Source organism: Falco punctatus, assembly GCF_963210335.1.
Source record: "Falco punctatus genome assembly, chromosome: 2".
Classification (NCBI taxonomy): Eukaryota; Metazoa; Chordata; class Aves; order Falconiformes; family Falconidae; genus Falco; species Falco punctatus.
In genome coordinates this window covers 15,558,314-15,575,592 of record NC_137581.1, presented here as the reverse complement: position 1 = coordinate 15,575,592, position 17,279 = coordinate 15,558,314, and the positions used below count along the sequence as shown (strand labels likewise).

The window sequence follows — 17,279 nt, the reverse complement described above, 5'->3', positions numbered from 1 at the left end:
TTAAGAAAGTGCCACTGTTAAGAGATATTCTTTTTTCAGAATAATCTGTTTTCTGACACCTCTACTGCAGTACAACAGTTTTTACCTTGCTGGTCTGTTCAGGAGAGATATTTACTCCTTTTCCAGCGTTACACTGAAAAATATTTTCCCTTTTCATAGTTCCCTCTTTGACTCACACACACACACACACACACTACTTGAGACAAGGGTGGGTGGAAGAAGGTTTTATCTTTTTCTCCCACCTAAAAAGGAAAGAGGCCCTACCCGGAAAACAGCCATTGCTTTCACACATTCACGCATTGCAGTGCCTCAGTCATTTCTATCATGTGGCTATCAATGCTCATTTTTATCATGGAAAGTATGTGTTGTCAACAAAAATTAAATACCAAAAAATGTGTCCTTATGGTAGCTTATAGAGTATGAAAAATGATAAGAAATTATTCATTGCTATACTAACCTTCCTTAATTCATCAGAGATGAGAATATCATCGTAATAATCATCATAACATTTCACAATATCGCCAGTTTCTCTAACAACTCCTTCTGAGTATAGCCGATCAAAAAATGACATGGAAATCTGTGTACAGGGCACCACTGTAGCTTCAATTTTTGTCACTTTCGAACCTGGAATATATAGGAAGGCTTCACTTCAAGTCTCTTGCAATAAATAAAATAGGAGAATTTCCATATGCTAATGGTTTTACACTAATTTACAACTTGATAATGTGTGGAAATAATCAACTTCTCCAAATGGTTGTGTGTGGCATATATATTTTTTTTTAAATACAGACCCCATAAATATGACAATCACATAATCTCTCAAAAACCAAAGAAAGCTAAGAAAGAAACAAGTATAAAGGAAACATTGAATTCATCTGCATGCTACTTTGCATTAAGGTTTTTATGTCTGCTTCCCCTGTTGATAATTCTACCAACCAAAAGAATAATAAATGAAACACCATGTGAACTCAACATCACATTAGATCACACCCTTGGAAAATCATATACTGCATCTTAAGCCTTAAAGAATCTGAGGACAAATACCAAATTTGGCACAATGAAGTACAAAAGTCAATAGCTGCTAACAGCACCCTACAAAGTAAAAACCAGAATGAACAGAGCCTGACAAAGTTTTGGTTTGTTGAGTATTATTATATCTGAATTTTTTGAAAAGTTGATTTGTAGCTACTGCAAGCTTTACTAACCAGCTCTTTCAGAAGATAAAAAGGTACTATCAGCACTTCCTGTATGAATACAGTATTACCTCTGTAATCATTAAGCAGATGAGTGAGCCTGAGCACAAGTGAACGTGCAACACAAGGGCAAGGTGTCTCAGCAGAGATAGTATTCACAGCATTCCAGCTTTCCTTGAGGTTACTCTTGGCTTTTCTCCTCTGTAGGTTCCCTTGACGGGAGACTGGCCAACAATATGACAATACCAAAAGGCTTTTGACCATACAGTTAAAGATAAAATTAATTGGTGTTTGACAAACCGACCTAAAGAGTCCCTAAGGTGCCCAAATTTCACTCCAGATGACAGCATTTCCAGAACAGAAACATGCCAAAAAGGGATGCATGAACCATGATGCTTCCAGCAGCACCTATCATTTCATTCTGATCCTAATCTTTGCAAGCATAGCATAACCTAGAATTTCTCTTGCCCCCACACTTCCAAAAAATTATTGGGATTTCTCCAATGTATTAGTACATGGAGATTATTTATTCATAAGTTAAGTAGGACTGGCATTTTACTATCTAAGCCCAGGTAAACTGTACCACCTACCTAATCAACAGTAAGAAAAAAATTAAAAAGAAGTTAAAAGTTGATGGTTTGAAAATGTGTCTACTTAAGCTAAAAATAATGGCATGAAATTTTAAAATTATTTTATTGGGCCAATGTGCTATGAAGAAAATCAGCTATTGAGAAAATCTTGGTATTTAATTGTTTGGCTTCACATCTACAGATATGGTTATGAAAAAAGGGTACCTTTTATTAAAGAAAAAAGGTTTAGGACATTCTCCTACCTGTCCACATAATGACTATCAAAAAATAACCAAATTATGTAACCAAAATCACAAGTCAGAAAAAACATGACTTACAGCCTGACAACCTAAGAAAAAAACCAAACTGATTTTTATTTATTTATGCTTCCTCCCACCAGACTCATCTAACTTCTAATTCTCCAGCTTTCTTTCATGGCGATAGAGGATTTTGATTTTATAAGAGATTTAATATGAGTTAAATAGGCCTCTAACATATAACTGTTTTGTAAAGATGAACGAATTAAAAACTGAGTCACAACTAATAAAAATAAGATATTAAGTGACTTGAGAAAAAAGAAACATCTTACATTTTCCCAGTTATTGAGCTCAAAGTATAAGAAACCGAGCTTTTTATAGGCCTTCAAATTGTTAGGATTTTATTGGGGGAGGGGGAGGAAAGGAAACACACTTCTGCTCTGAAACAAGATTTTATGAAAACTTTAATCAGGAAAAAAAAATCAAGAGCTTTGTAATCTATTCAGTAGTTCAGAAAACCAAACTATAAATGGAAAAGTTTAAATGTACTAGAAGCTGCTACTCTCCCATTTGAGAGGTGAGATTTGAAATTGGAGATTCAGAATTTCCTGGAAGAGAGTGATCAGTTTTAATAACACCGTGAAAGTGAGCAATAAAATGGGAAGAAGAAATGCCTTGAGAACTCTGCAAGTGGAAAACAAAGAGCTGAGAAGCAGTTTAAGCTTATTATAACGTACAGCTTCTTCCAGCTAGCTCTATAAAGTGCCGCCCATATATTTTTACATGAGCACACTGCATATCTAGTGTGGGGCAGATAAACCCCAGATTAGGTATATTTAGAATTCCTCCAGAGTTTAAGAAAGATTTTTACCTCAGGGAAGCATCTGGCAACTTACTATCTACAAAACAGTTTGTATAGAACACATATAGAACATAGCAAGTTCAGTGCTCTGTACTAAAAAGTTGGTATTTCAAAAGTAAAAGGTGCATGTTGAAGATTTATAAGTTCTAATGACATCTAAAATTTTTGCAAATGATAACCTGTAGCAGTAGTCTAAACACCTGCTGATTTAAGATTACCTTCTTTTAAAAACCCATTCCAAAGACTGCAATCATTAGAGCTTCAAGTACATAGCGCAAATCAAGAATCTTTCTTAGGCAAATAGTGAATTTTTATTTACACAAAAAGACAGTAACCCTATCCCTTTGAAGATAACTTTTCAAGTGTTAATTGAGCTTAAGCAGATACAGTCCTGCCTCCTCAAGAACGCTGACAGGTGCAAGGCCAGTAACGTATCCAAGAAAAAACTACTAGTTTGCATTGCAAGCTATTTAAAAATACAAGACTCAAGTTGTAATTTGGTACGCACCAAATTTGTTCCTTTTGGTGTTTCTATTTTTGAAATATGAGAGTAATAGATAAAGGAGGAGCTTAAAGCACATGACAGAACTATTAAGTACTCTGCCATGAAGCCAGGAAGAGGGGAAAAATATCCCTACTACAATAGGCAAAAAAGTGTCATGTAAGAATAGGTAATTCAGTATCTGTCTGATCAGATGAAGCAGACTAGAGAATATCCTTGGGTACTGTTTACATAAAATGTTATATTTCAGGTAATGTTAAAGTTGGAGTCCTTAAGACAATGTACTCTTGTGGGCTCTACCATGAATCCCAACACGTGGGGGAACTGAGAAGAGAGGTACATACTGCATTCCCTGGGGACCCCATGCTGTATGCCACTTTTTGATTTAAAAGACAGAGACTGAAGACATTACGGTCTAATAATATTAAAGTAAGGATGAAAAGCAGTCAAGAGAAATAAAAATGAGATTAGACACAGGAAAAACAAAGTAATAAAAGTAACAAAGAACTTTTAAAAACAGATTTTAGGAAAAGGAGATATGTAACAGAGAAAAGGTAGATATAAATATGAAACCATGCCCACTGAATTAAAGAGAAAAATAAATTCTCAGTGAAAAGGTAAAAGTGAACCATAGCTTGGAAAAAGACAAAAGGATTATGAAAACAAACACTCTGCTAAAGTAGTATTATATTGATGTTTCATATATATATATATATTTAATGCTGACATGTTTCTTTGGGTCCATAAATACTTCCTGCCCAGGCTCATGGCGGGAAGGAGAAGGGAGGTTTCTAAGAACTTTTCTAAATCCCACTTATATTATGCATCCAAAATATCTCCCCCCTGCAAAAAAACCCTAACACTTCTGTGTGCAAGAGAATAAACACAGTATTTGAATCAATTAAGATTATGTAATTGCCTTCATATTTTCTAAGAAGCAAAATAACCCCATTTCCAGTTGTTTTGTTTTGTTTTTTTTTTTCCAAGGACAGAAATGCATTTTTAAAAGAGTTACTCCACAGTGATAAGTAAATGATGTATCTGGATTAATATATTGGCAAGCCCAAAGAAGAAAATACCGGAATATAACTTTTTTTACCTCCTCCCACTCAAAAGCTAATTCTTACTATATTTTCAAAAAATGCACATGAAGACTAAGTATAGAAAAATGTGCCAACATTCCTCACCAAAAATAGGCAAAGAATGGGAAGATGAAATTTTAAGAGCAAATGGGGTATACCAGCTGTTCAGGATTTAGAAAGGGAACCCTTCCAGTCCTCAGAACAAAACGCATTACTTCTGTGCTGAGGAAGATTGAGCAGAATCAGGAGTTAAGCTGGGATACTTGGCAAGTGACCCTCCGCTCTTAACACGAGGTATGTAACCTACTGACCTTCACTACAGGGACTGGCAAGTCATAGGCTAGACAGACAGCCTAAAAACAAATCTTGCCTGAATCAGGAAAAGGTTTACCCACAGTCTGAAATCTATTTATTTTCTTTCTGCTTGCTAGAATGAAAAAGAGGTAACTGAAGGGGGCCTTGAGATATTTTTTGCATCTTATGTATGTCAGTTGTTTTAACAGCCAGATACAGTGTTTGGAAAATGGATTTTTGCTGACAAAAAGGTAGCAATGTCTAGTGTCATTGTATAGAGTGTGGAAAACCTATGCCAATACCAGAGAGTTGAAATGGAAAAGTTAGAAAATTCCCGAAGCTCCATTAAATATTTACACACAGTAAAGTACCTGCAGACAAACCAAAAGAACTGGGGACTTCCTACTACTCCATTTTAAAATATTCCCATTAAGGAAAATCACTTTGGTGATATCAGAGTTCACTTTATGCATAAAATCCCATTACATTATTCCGTGCAATTTCCAGGAAACTTTGTGTGTCATTTACATAATAAAATGTACAGTTTCAAAGTGGTGCCATAAAATCATGTGCTATTTGCTTTTGGTCTTTCTCCTTCAGTCCCTCATCTCCATCTACAGACATAATCAAGTGTTGTAAGTAGTTAATGATCTAGCAACAAACTAGAAGTCAACCTCATGCCATGATTGCAACTTAAGCAACCTATCACATGATGCTCTGCAGCTGGATCACTTCTGTTGTGCAGATAGCGTATTTACACAAACTTGGTTGAGGGTGTGGTCTGTCTAATCTTCTGCTCTAATTTGTATAGAGCAATAATCTCAGATCTGTCCTAAGTAAGGTGATTGCATCTATAAAAGAGTGCCCTTCTCCAAATGTTATCTGAATAAGGTAGTACTATAATTCCACAATTAATGCAGTTGATTATTTCTGGACACACAATTGCGTCAACGGGATGTCATAGACCATTTAAAAACAATTCTAATCGCTTAGTTTATGGATCAAGGTAGTGGTCAAGGAAAAAAGTGTAAAACGTGACAATTTAGTAACAAACTAGGTAGGAATCTTTTCTATTATTTAGTAAAAGAAGTCATTCTTTGAGATATTTCAACCAGGTGAAGATACACATATATGAATTGTCATTATTACAAAATGGTAAATTAGAGGAAAATAGTTACAACACAGACTTTTCTATTTAGGATTAATTTATTCTAAATTTACCCAGTGTAATCCATTGTCCTGAAGCTGAGAGCAACTTTAAACTGGAGCTCACATTTTGATCATTAAAAAATGCCTGTAATATTCAAATAAGAGAACACAAGTTAATGAAATGAAATCATTTATAGTGACCTGGATATTTTGAAAGCAAATTACAGGGATCCAATCAGTAAGTAGATTCTGTATGATCTTTCAGTTTGGATACTAAATATCACACCACCAAATACATTTTTTTTGTAACTTTGTATAGCCAGTCTTTTACATATTCAAGATACCTTCATGCACACATTTATATATGCTTTATTAAGGTTTTACAGTAAAGGATTTTTAGTCCAACAACACAAAAAAAGTTGTATGAAATCCTTGGACGTGCAGAAAATGGAAGAAGTGATGAAACAATTCTACCTTTCCATGCAGTGTTGTTGAAGTAAAAAATGAAATGCTAAGTATGATTGTAAAATTTACATTTTGTAAATAAATTTAAAGTTTGGACACACCAACATTACTAAACAGATAGAGGAGAGATCTGTAAGTTATTGAAAAGATGGAGAAGATGTTCCACAGTTTGAAGTATTCAGTCCTACTGATTTATCAATTAAAACAAAATGGGACGTGCATAGCAATGTTGGTAGTTGACAAGTTTAAATGACAGATAAGCCAATTAAGAAAATCCACACTTAAGTATATGCATACAAGCAGACTGAATAATCACTGAACTAGCTGCTAAGAAAATGATGGATTTTCCAGTCTCTGCATAACAAAATCTCTACCTCCTCTCTGGTATACAGAGAGATCAGACTATATAATTTAATGGTCCCTTTGTTCTCAATTAATTCACAGCTACTCAGGGTTCATAATTTCATAGTTACATTTTTACATTTTTAATTCAAAAGAGACAAGCATTGAGAATGTAAATGCGTACTTTTTAAACATCAGTAATTTGAAATGTTTATCAGTGGGAGACGAAATATTGCTATATTTCTGTGTGAATGTCTTTAAAATACAAAGAAATGGAATTCCAGCATAACAATATAAAGTAGACATGCAACAAATCAAAGAGTTGTTTTTAAAACAACAGATGTAAAAAACCACACTGTTTTTAAAACCACAGATTAATTTTTTTCTGTCTGCAGATGAACAGATTTGACTTTGCAGACAACAAATGGAGAGGACACAGAATCAGCAAGAGATTTGAGTCTCAAAAAGCTGAGACCCCAAAATTCCAGTATAAAGCAATGGTATTCAATAAATTTTAAAATCTTGTTATTTTCAGATATATGGTGCATATGCACATCTAATGGCACAGTGTATTTACTGTGACAAAGCAGGAATAGCTGGGAGCAAGGGTACCAACTGCATGTACACTGTTTAAAGTCTCCCCAGGGTGGACTTCCCAACACTAAATGCGGTGGCCAAGATAAGCATGCAGTTCAGATTCCCATTCTTGGGAATCCTGAATGACTAAATTGTTCCCTCAAAGCAGAGTAACATTAGTACAGACTAAAATATTTTTACTGGACAATACAGTTAACCCACAAAGCAAGACTTGAGCACCACACCTAAATCACCTACTTTCAAGGAGCCAGTGAGCCAGCAAATAGCATGCTAACACTGCTACAATGTTTGCCATTATGCAGTTTTCCAATAGCTATAATTTCATGAAGAAAGTCAAAATATTAAGGACTTAGAACTACCATAAAAAATTCATCCTTTTGATAGGGCTTAAACTGCTGGTCAAAACTGAACGCTTGGGCTGTGATCCTGCCTTGCATGGACCTGAAATGGAAAAATGAGATTAATTATGCTGCAGACATATCAGATACTTACTCATTCTGCAAATTTGGCTAGGTACACTACATAAACTTCTATTCTGACCAATAATTACACTTTTTTCTTTTTCTTTTTTTTTTTTCATTCTCACTTAGAACCGCCTCACACCCCTCCAAGGAGGGGAAGCGCAACTGCTGCTCTAGCAGCACCAGAGCAAAACTGTGAAGCTGAAACAGATCCTGGCTAACTCTGTAAGACAAGAGAAAGAATACATGCCCTGCACCTCGGAACAAGCGTTTTACGCGCCTGAAAAATGCTGAGGAGACTTACAATTAAAAGAGGGGTGGGGGTGGGGTGGGGTGGGGTGAAGAAAAAAACTAAAAGGAGAGCGAAAAAAAGAGAGAAGGGAAAGAGAGGTGAAACCAGAGAGAGGCGCCGCCGCCAGACCGGAGCCCTGAGGGCGCGGTGACGGCCCCAGCCCTCAGCTCCGCCCGCCCTTTCCCCTCCCTCCCGCCGCCTCTCGCCGCTCCCCGCCGCCCCCGGCCAGGCGCCTCGCGCAGCGCGCTCTCCCCCTCCCACCATTTGAGAAGTCGCGCCCCGATGTCCCTGTCCTCCAGGCAGGGGAAAACTTTCTGGGGCAGGGAGCGGAAAACGAAGCCCGGCGCGCAGCGCCGGTCCCCGGCGGACATCTTCCAGCGCCAGCGGCGGCTCGGCAGTTGCCGTGGAGACGGCGCCGCCCAGGCGGTGCGCAGCCGGCGCGCTCCCGCCGCGGGGCTCGGGCCCGCTCGCAAGCGTTCCGCGCTCACCCCTTCCCGCTGAGGGCCGCAAGGCACCGCTGTCCCCGTTCGGACAGGATTTCTTTGGTTTTTACCTATAAAATCCCCTGACTAAGCATCAGCCTTCTCCCCCCTCATCTCTGCTCCTGCCTGTGCACCGGGAAAACGCAGAGCCTAGCAGACGGGCACGCAAAGGCAGGGACTACCATTGCTGGCTTAATCGATGCCACCCCCAATAACATAATACCGACACGAATTATGAAAAGTGCAAAGTTATGAATTATGAAGCTGTAATGAATCAGGGCTGCTTCTTACTTCCTAGTGTGTTGAGCCATTTGGAAATAGCGAGGCTGTGCTCTCAACCTGTTCTCAGTGGACAATTTAAGGAAAGCATATTATTACTTAAGGAAGTTGTTTTGAAAAGTTCAGTAAAGCAATAGATACCTTGCAAAATTTGGGGAATTTCCTGCCCTTTGAAGGGAAAGCAGTGAAAGTTTAAGGCTGCCGCACACTTCATGCTATATCCTTTAGCAATCCACCCGCCTCCAAAACCAGCTCTCTCACTTTGCTGCAAATCTCCAAAAATGTAATTTTCCCATTAATCTGCTGCTTAAGCTAAGCAGCAGCCCCATTTCTAAGAAATTTAGCAGTGGTTTTGTTTGTTTCTAATTAAAAAATCACATTTGATTGATTAGAAAGCGGAAGAGAAAGGTGCAGCGTGTCATGGTGGCGGGGAGCAAAGCGGGAGCTGCCGGCATGTACTCCCTTGTCTCAGCAGCCTCTACGAGGCGTCCAACAGATTTAACTTGCAAGACGTGTTAGTCAAACAGGCTTGCAGTAAAGGAATCCAGAAGAAGTAGATCTCATATGCCTGTTAAGAAACTCTGTTTTAACATCGTGTCAGTAGAATTCATCGCTCACTACAGACCCACTAACTTTTGTGAGAGGGACCAAGTTTTGTTCAGTGGACCAAGTTGTTGTGCAGCAGCTATGTAATGTTTAAGGCACCATTCCCCTGAATCTTCTCCATTCTGTTTTCTCCCAAGTGCTTTCCCACACACTTGCATATTGTTTTTTCCTAAAAACCTTTTACTTACATCTAAACAACAATAGAAAATAAATCTATGTTATACTTCAAGATGTTTAAATGGTATACACAGTTCAAGAGGGGATAAAGAAAAAAGTGTGCTCGTTTTCTTAGTATTTAAATACAATACAAAGAAGAAACACCTAAACCAAATTATTTTAACCTTATTCTCAACACGTCTCCACCTACTCCAGCACTACCCCATCTGTTAAATTCCTCTTGCCACTAGTATTACTAGCCAGAGATTAAATAACCAAAGTGAAATAACTGGTTTGGGCAAGGAGTGATGCGTAGCAACAACTATCCAACACATAAATTCTCAATTTTGAGTTGTGCAGACTGAAACACAGGATTAAAAAAAAAAAAAAAAAAAAAAGAGTGAAACTTTAGGTCTTTTGGGGCAAAAATTCCTACTGACTTTAGTGAGGATTTTCTCCGAATAAAGTGTTGAATCAACAAGCATATGCCTAAATCCCACTGAAATCTAGAGAGTGTAAATGCTTTGATGAATCAGGAGTAAGGAAATGAGTAAGGACTGCAGGACTGGCTCAGGAGGATCAGGACAGGAAGCTCTAAACTATGGAATGGATTTCTTTAATGTTGTGCCATCTACCTATGGTAGTTTTATAATTCAACATTTCCAGTTTTAAGCAGTTTACAATAATAAAAGTTAAACTGGGACTTTCAGTTTAAACACTGACCTCATTATCCTCGGATGTCATTCACATCAGGCTGAAGTAGAAAGTCAGGCACAGTACTCTTAAACACAAACATTTAATTAGTTTTTTTAAAAAGTTAAGGATTTTATGGTCTCATAGAAGATATTTGGAGGGTGGAAAGTATATTTTTCTGCTGCAGAATGAGGTCTTGTAAGCATATATTATTAAGCAATAGTAGCCCCTCACTTTTGACCAGACTAATTTTCAGCATTGTTTGTTTTTCACATATTTACTTATATGTGATTTTGAAGAGTTCTACAGTCCTGAATAGGTTGGGGGCCTTAAGCGCAAAGCAAACAAACCAGCCTTTCCATTGCAAACAAAAATCAAATTACAGAGGACCAGCCCTGTTGCGCCTCTGCAAAGTGCATCAGTCTTTAAGGCAAAGGTCAGCTGGTGACAGAACAGCAGCCCGTTCCAGTTGGGGAGGTAGAGAAGAACCTGAACAGCAGCTCCTCCCTCCCATCTGCAGAAGTCTTCAGCATTGCTAAGGGATAGTTAAGCCACATGAATTAGCTGAATGGAGGAGGAAGGCGATAATTGTCGCTATACATCTGTGAAATAAATCAATCTTACCAGCGTTAAAATACTGTAGGAAGAGTCTGATGGAGAGTAAATTAAAGTCCAGATCCTGCATCTTGTCTGTAATGAGGACTAGAACCCCCCAGAATAGAAAGCACTGTAAACTACGGTGAACCTCAGCTCCTGCAAAGGTTCCACGGGGTGTCAGTGTCCAATTCTAGGCACCTGCACTGATAAAAGACTCCAGGTTCGAGTCTGTGAGAGAGACCGAAGCCAATTAGAAGCCAATTACAAATACCTTTAAATTAGCAAATAGGAAATACTGTGGTATATCTGAATCCCTCCTTTTCTCCCCCCCTACCCTGAGTGTTGCCCTTCACTAATCCAAGACTGCAAGGCAGGAGCAGTCCTTGTCTGCTCAGGACCCAGGCTCTGGATCCTCAGGTGAAGGCAGGCATCAACACCTCTGCTTGCAGAGAACTGCCAGAAGTTTTCATTTAAAACACAGCCAAAGAGGCCATGGTGGCCAGTTTCATACCATGCAACTAGAGCCCTCTCCCAGGAAGGGAGAGATCTGGATTTTAGCCTCTTTCAGCACGAGGAGGTCCAAGCTTACAGCTTTTACATCTAAAGTGCCTCAACTGCTAGGGCTGGTGTCATGTCCCCTGAGTTAACCTGCTGCTGTCCTAGCGAGCTTATTTCTGGATCACAGTGTTAGGACCCTGCAGAGGCTCAGCAACCACTTTTTCCCAGTGATGTGGCTGCCTGCACTCAAGGTCAGCTCTGCTGTGACCTTGAATCAGACAGCTGAGAGAAGAGCTGGGTGGGACAGAGCTGCAAGGCACCTTGATGGAAGTCTCATCCTTTTGGCTCGGAAGCTGCATTTCAGCCCCAGCTGTTGCCCTTGCTTCTCACTGGAGCTGTGTGGACAGCATGCCTGTGCCTGGCCGTGCACCCCACCAATCCTGAGCCTGACCTCAGACTCGACTTGTCTCATCAGTGTGGACTGCTCTGGTGATCTGGACTCGTGGCTGAATGTGGTCACTGTCACCAGACCTGCTTTGCTGTTGCGGTTGGGGTGCTGCAGGACAGGGTTAGGTCAGGGAGGGCACTGCCCTGCTGGCCTCGCTGTCACCCTCAGCTCCTAGCTCAACCCATTTTACAGAGAAGCCCCCTTTTGCTGCTGTCTGACACACAGTATGTGGTAAATAGATGGTTATGTTTATGCCAGATTTGTCCGTGTTGCCTGTTTTAGTTTAATCAGCTCAGTATATCTGACTGTTCCGTTAATAAACTCCACTTCCAAAGGACACGTGATCTATTGCTTTATACCTGCACTACAGCCTTTTATGAGTCTTAATTCAAAAAGTGATGCCAAAATAGGTAATTTACAGTTTTCCTCATAAAAAGTATTTAGGAATAAGTAGCAAAGAAAATATGTGAGGCTAAATAGCAACAGTGTATTTAGGCATCAAAGTAACAAGCTTTGCAATGCCTAAATTTTCTTGGGTCCTCAAAAAAGAAACATGAGATGCTGAAGATACATAGTAAGAATTAGAGTGAGGCCCAGGAAACTCAACACAGTGTGTGTGACACTATCCAGGCCTATTTAAGAGGGAAACAAAGAGGATTCATGCACTTAAGTCTCATCTCTATTACAATTTTTGTATTTCCCTGAAGATTCATTGCCTTAGAGCTCTCCTTTGAAGGCTGGTGTCTAAACGCCCTTTTTCTAAGTCAGATATGAGTTGCTGTTTCTTTTAAACCCAGCAGAAAAGGATTACTGAGCTGCTGTTTCTCTTTGCAAGCAAGTAATGAGTAGTTCATATACACAAGTAGCGACTGAGGTGCCCAGTTTCGAGTTCATGTTATGCTTTGAGAGTTCAGTGCTATACCCACTTTCTTCTAGGACCACAAGCAAAAAACACAGTTTACATACATAGTTTTCATACCCAATTTACATACAAAAGCTTACAATGTGTATGGGCAATTGCATTTCAGAAATTGTTTCCCTGTGGAGAAAGTAATGGTTTACAGTAGTAGTTTGGAAACATAAACATGAGTTTGTCTCTGTAACTTCTTGGTTAGGGCCTTTAGGAGGGAAGGGGCAACTCTGGGGCCTGTCCAAATGCCAAAGACTGTTTATAACTTTTATCCAGTGACTGCCTGGCTAATAAAAAATGTTGAAGTAATCTTGGGTTTAGGCAGGCAAATTCTTCAGCAATCCTATTTTAAATGCTTTTTACTAATTCTGACTAATTGGGTTTTTTCCATATTATTTATAGACAATTGTATAACCATACTGCAAGGTGTTCTGTTAGTTACTCAGTAGTTTTTACATATATAGTAAGAACTGAATTTTGCCTATAGACATGCTTTTATCTTCATTGATTTTTGATGCTCACACCTCTTGTGTTGAAAACAATTTTTTTCAACGTATAACAGTTCCTCTCCCACCTACATACATGAGTACAGCAGTACCAGGCTACAGGATGTGCTGTTTTCCTCTAGACAGTGATCAGGGTATTGGTAGGAGTGAGTGAAGGCCTAGATGCTGGAGGCTTGAACTTGGCATCTGCTGTCATTTCAGATCCCTCAAGGGACTGTAACATCTTCATGGGGCTGTCAGATATGACACAAGGCCTAGAGGAGACTTATGTTCCTCCATACCGGTTGCTGGAGGTCAGGCGGGCATTTCAAATGGCACTATTCCCAGAGGTGAAAGCTGAGATCTGTGTGTTCCAGCTTCAGAGACTTAATTTTAGATGCCTACTTGTAGATGTTTACACGTCAGCTATGCTTCCATTATCATCAGGGGAGATCAAGATCTTATTTTAATTGCATAGAGAGGCATTTCATATGCCCAAGGTACCTTTCAGATTGCCCCAGATACCCCTTTTCTGATTTTCTGGAACGGCAGGTAGAGGCTGAATCTACTCTAAGTAATGATATATCTGCCAGCTGCATAAAGGTGATACTCTGCTTTATCTCAGATGGAACAAGGTGGCCATGTCAGGGAGGGCAGGCATCTGAATTGAGTCACAAGACAGTGCTGTCAGTGCAGTGAATAACAGTGAAAGTTATTCAGCTGATGAGTTGTCTGCCATAAGGTGAGCTCAAAAACATCCTAAACTCCATACCTGAACTTTACTGGAAGTGTAATTGTGTGTACGTGTTACATGTATACATCTACCCATCAGACACCTAAAGTTAGGATTCAGGGATAAATTCCAGCTGTGGAGGTGCTGGCCGAGTGGCTGAAAAAGCACACCTGTACTTTCAATTGTAAATTTATTTACTGTTTCTCTTAGCTCTGTACACCTTATTCTCTACCTATACTCTTGGGAAAGCATGTAAGACTATTACCTTGCCCACCAGTATTTTGTATATCCCCAGTTTGGCTCTAGTCCCCCATACCTATGAGCAAATTATCTCCAAGATCCCACTTCCTGTGCACTTGCCTTTACTCCCTCCCACCTTTGGCACATCGTACCCAGCCTTGGGTTACTTTGTCCTTTCTCCTCCCACTGACCCTCAGGGATCTTTGCATCCTACGCTGCTCTCTGTGCCATAGCGTTCATGTCTCACAGCTCTTTCATTATATGTGCCAAAGTCAGACAGTTGTTGGCTTTCATTTAAAATAGGGGGCAGAAATATCACCATTGTTTTTTTCACCATTTTTCCTTCTCTGAAAAGGGCTATATACAATAGTATTATTATATTTAAAAGGATTCTTTTTCGCATATTTCATACTGGACTACTGAATTAGAGATGAGTTATAAGCATATCACTAATGTATACTCCTTGGGTGCTTATTCTGTTATTTATTCACCTTGATATTCCTTGGCTCTCCTTATCGAATGAGATTTTTATCAAATACAAAAATCAGTCAGTACTGAGGGCTTTGCAGGGGTGATACTGTATTTGAGGAGATTATTAAAGGTTTCAGTGAGGAAAAAGGAAAGCTTCGTTTCAGAATGGAATTGAGTGTGGTTATGTGGTAGGATATATTTACCAAAAATCTTGTTAGAGTGACCTTGGAGAAATATGTATGTGTGAAATTAACAAGCAATAAACAAAGGCTTGTCTACAGTATTTTACAATGAGAGGGATACATCAGTGACAAATCTCAATGTAGTTTGACATGAATGATTTGAAATTGGGATATTGAGGACCCACAGAGACCTTGAATTCTCTCCTGCAGCACATATGCACTGTTATGAACATGTCCCATGTACGCAAACTACCCATCAACATACTTTGCTTTGAAATATTTACTTCGTGAAAAATCAGGATGGTCTCAGCTACTGTTAAAGGTAAAAGCTATGAAGGGTTAAGCCTAACTGCATTTTCTTTTCTCATCAAGAAGGTGGGGTTAAGGCAAGGAGGGAAGCTATAAACATGTAAGATTTGGCAAGTCTGTATACAAGCTATAAACATGTAAGATTTGACACTGTTGCCTAACAAGACCTCTGTCTTTGACATTAAATTCAGTCTTTTTCAGGGCTGGCAGGCAAAGCAAGTTCTGTTGCTCTCTTAAAAGCTGGGTAAGAGGTCATGTGACTTTTGCTTTCATAAAAATAGCTTTTATTGCAAAATCCAGTTTCCTTTGTCTGCTGTTTATACTGTTTAAACAGAGTTTATGAAGCGTTATAAAATAAGGTACCCAAATGTTGTCTTAGTTTCCATCTGACAAGCATCATTCATTGCATAATCATGGATCTTAACCTAGGCCATCTGAGAGACTGGCAATCTAAACCCTGAACTAGGCTGAGAGGGTGGAGAAACTGGAAACTGCTCTGTTTTCAGACTTGTTTACTGAAATTATGAAGTCTTTGCTGAACTGCAATATTTATTCTTTGACCTTTACAAAATGCCTTATGTTTGGGGGTTTATTGTAAACCATTTAGTCTAAACTCCTGTGCAGATTTTTTCTTGCTATTGCTTTCAATCGTGTAAGAAAATCTATTCTATTCTATTCTTCCTGGAAAGGGGAGGAAAAGATGGGCTCCATGGTGAACTACTTCTTTTGGGCTTTGGAGAACTGAAGTCAGTTCCCAATGTGAGCACAAAGCTTCTACTGCAATTTAAGCAAGTAATTTAGCACTAGACCCACAAAGGACGTAGAAGGCTGTGTTGTTTGGCTGAGATGGCCACTAAGATCCAGATTCTTAATTATGATTCTTGGGCTGCCACTTCAAAATGTAGATAGTTACAGAGATACCCCCCCAAAGCCCCACTCTAAGCAAAAAGATGCACAGCCAACAGGAAACAGTAGCTGGCAAAAGATGTTTCAGATGTATTATGAGAACTGAGGCATGCCTTTGGATTGAAGTCTCCCTGATTTTGGTTGAATACTCCGGCCAGTAACTCTACAGTTATTCTGGTGCTCTTCAGCCCAGCAAGTATTATGCTTCTACATAAAGAGAGACAGTTTCAACAGTGGGGCTGCTGGAGATCTGTCCTATACTGCCCTCAGATCTGGAAGTTATAAAAGGCAATACAAGAATATGCATTTCCTTTATGGATAAAATCCAGATGAAAGGATAAGAGTAACATAGCCACTGTCTGTCTTGTTTTGTGCAGGATTCTGTCTACTAGAATATCTCTGTGAATGCTTACTGAACTGGGCTTGGGAAGTCACATAAAAGAAGAAATTTGAATCCTGATGCTATTTAGGTGTAGGACAGATGTTCCACAAAGTCAGCATTAAGGTCATTATAGGCTTGTCTACAAAAATCAAGACAATACCAAGAAATGTGGGGTTTTTTGGAAAAAGTATTTTTATCTTTTCTGTGAAATTTTCCAGCTGCCTCTTTTGTGGTTTTCCTCCACAGTTATGACTTCCACAACAACCAGTAGACTATTAGCCAAGACATTTATTTCTTGAGGTAATGCCAGTACCTCCTGTCATGGTAAAGGTGGAGTAAGAAAGATGTTTCATACAATTTGACCTACTCAAAGTGAGATTTAGCTTCTGTCAGAGGGCTGGTGATAATGGGTTCCTCACTAAGCATCAGGTGCTATGACTGTTCTTGTTCACCTCTGCAAATTCAGCTCTAGGACAGGCAAACATGTCTAGGGACCTAGGGATAATAAGTACCTGTAAGCAGGTTGGCACCCATGTAAATGTCTGAAGCAAAAGGTTCTTGTTGTTCTACTCAACCTAAGAGACAGGCTGTAGCTATCAGGACTAATTGAAGAGTGAAGGTAGCCTTTCAAGATATCTATTTTGGGTACATTAAGGCAGCATAGCCCGAAGTAAGAAAATATAGGGTTGATTTAGGAAACACTCGTGTTGTCAAAACAAAATTGTCACCAGGTTTGAACAAAAACTTGACATTTCAACATTTCCTACAGAAGAAACAGGAAATAGGTTTGGAAATAGGCAAACATTTTGGTTTCAGTTCCAGCAATTCTGTGGTTAA

The 17,279-nt window shown here is 39.2% G+C and overlaps 1 protein-coding gene across 1 annotated transcript in view; it reads right to left on the bottom strand.

Moving 5' to 3' along the window:
• The window catches only part of CFAP300 (cilia and flagella associated protein 300), a 28,582-nt gene extending 13,318 nt beyond the window's left edge, over window positions 1-15,264 (bottom strand). The window contains exons 1-4 of the mRNA XM_080376508.1: window positions 8,327-15,264; window positions 7,672-7,753; window positions 5,981-6,053; window positions 458-624 (exon numbers count right to left, since the gene is read on the bottom strand). Of these exons, the coding sequence (XP_080232634.1) occupies window positions 458-624; window positions 5,981-6,053; window positions 7,672-7,753; window positions 8,327-8,436 (432 nt within the window). The 5' untranslated portion in view covers window positions 8,437-15,264. The remainder of the gene's footprint in view (window positions 1-457; window positions 625-5,980; window positions 6,054-7,671; window positions 7,754-8,326) is intronic.
• Window positions 15,265-17,279: the final 2,015 nt, after the last annotated feature.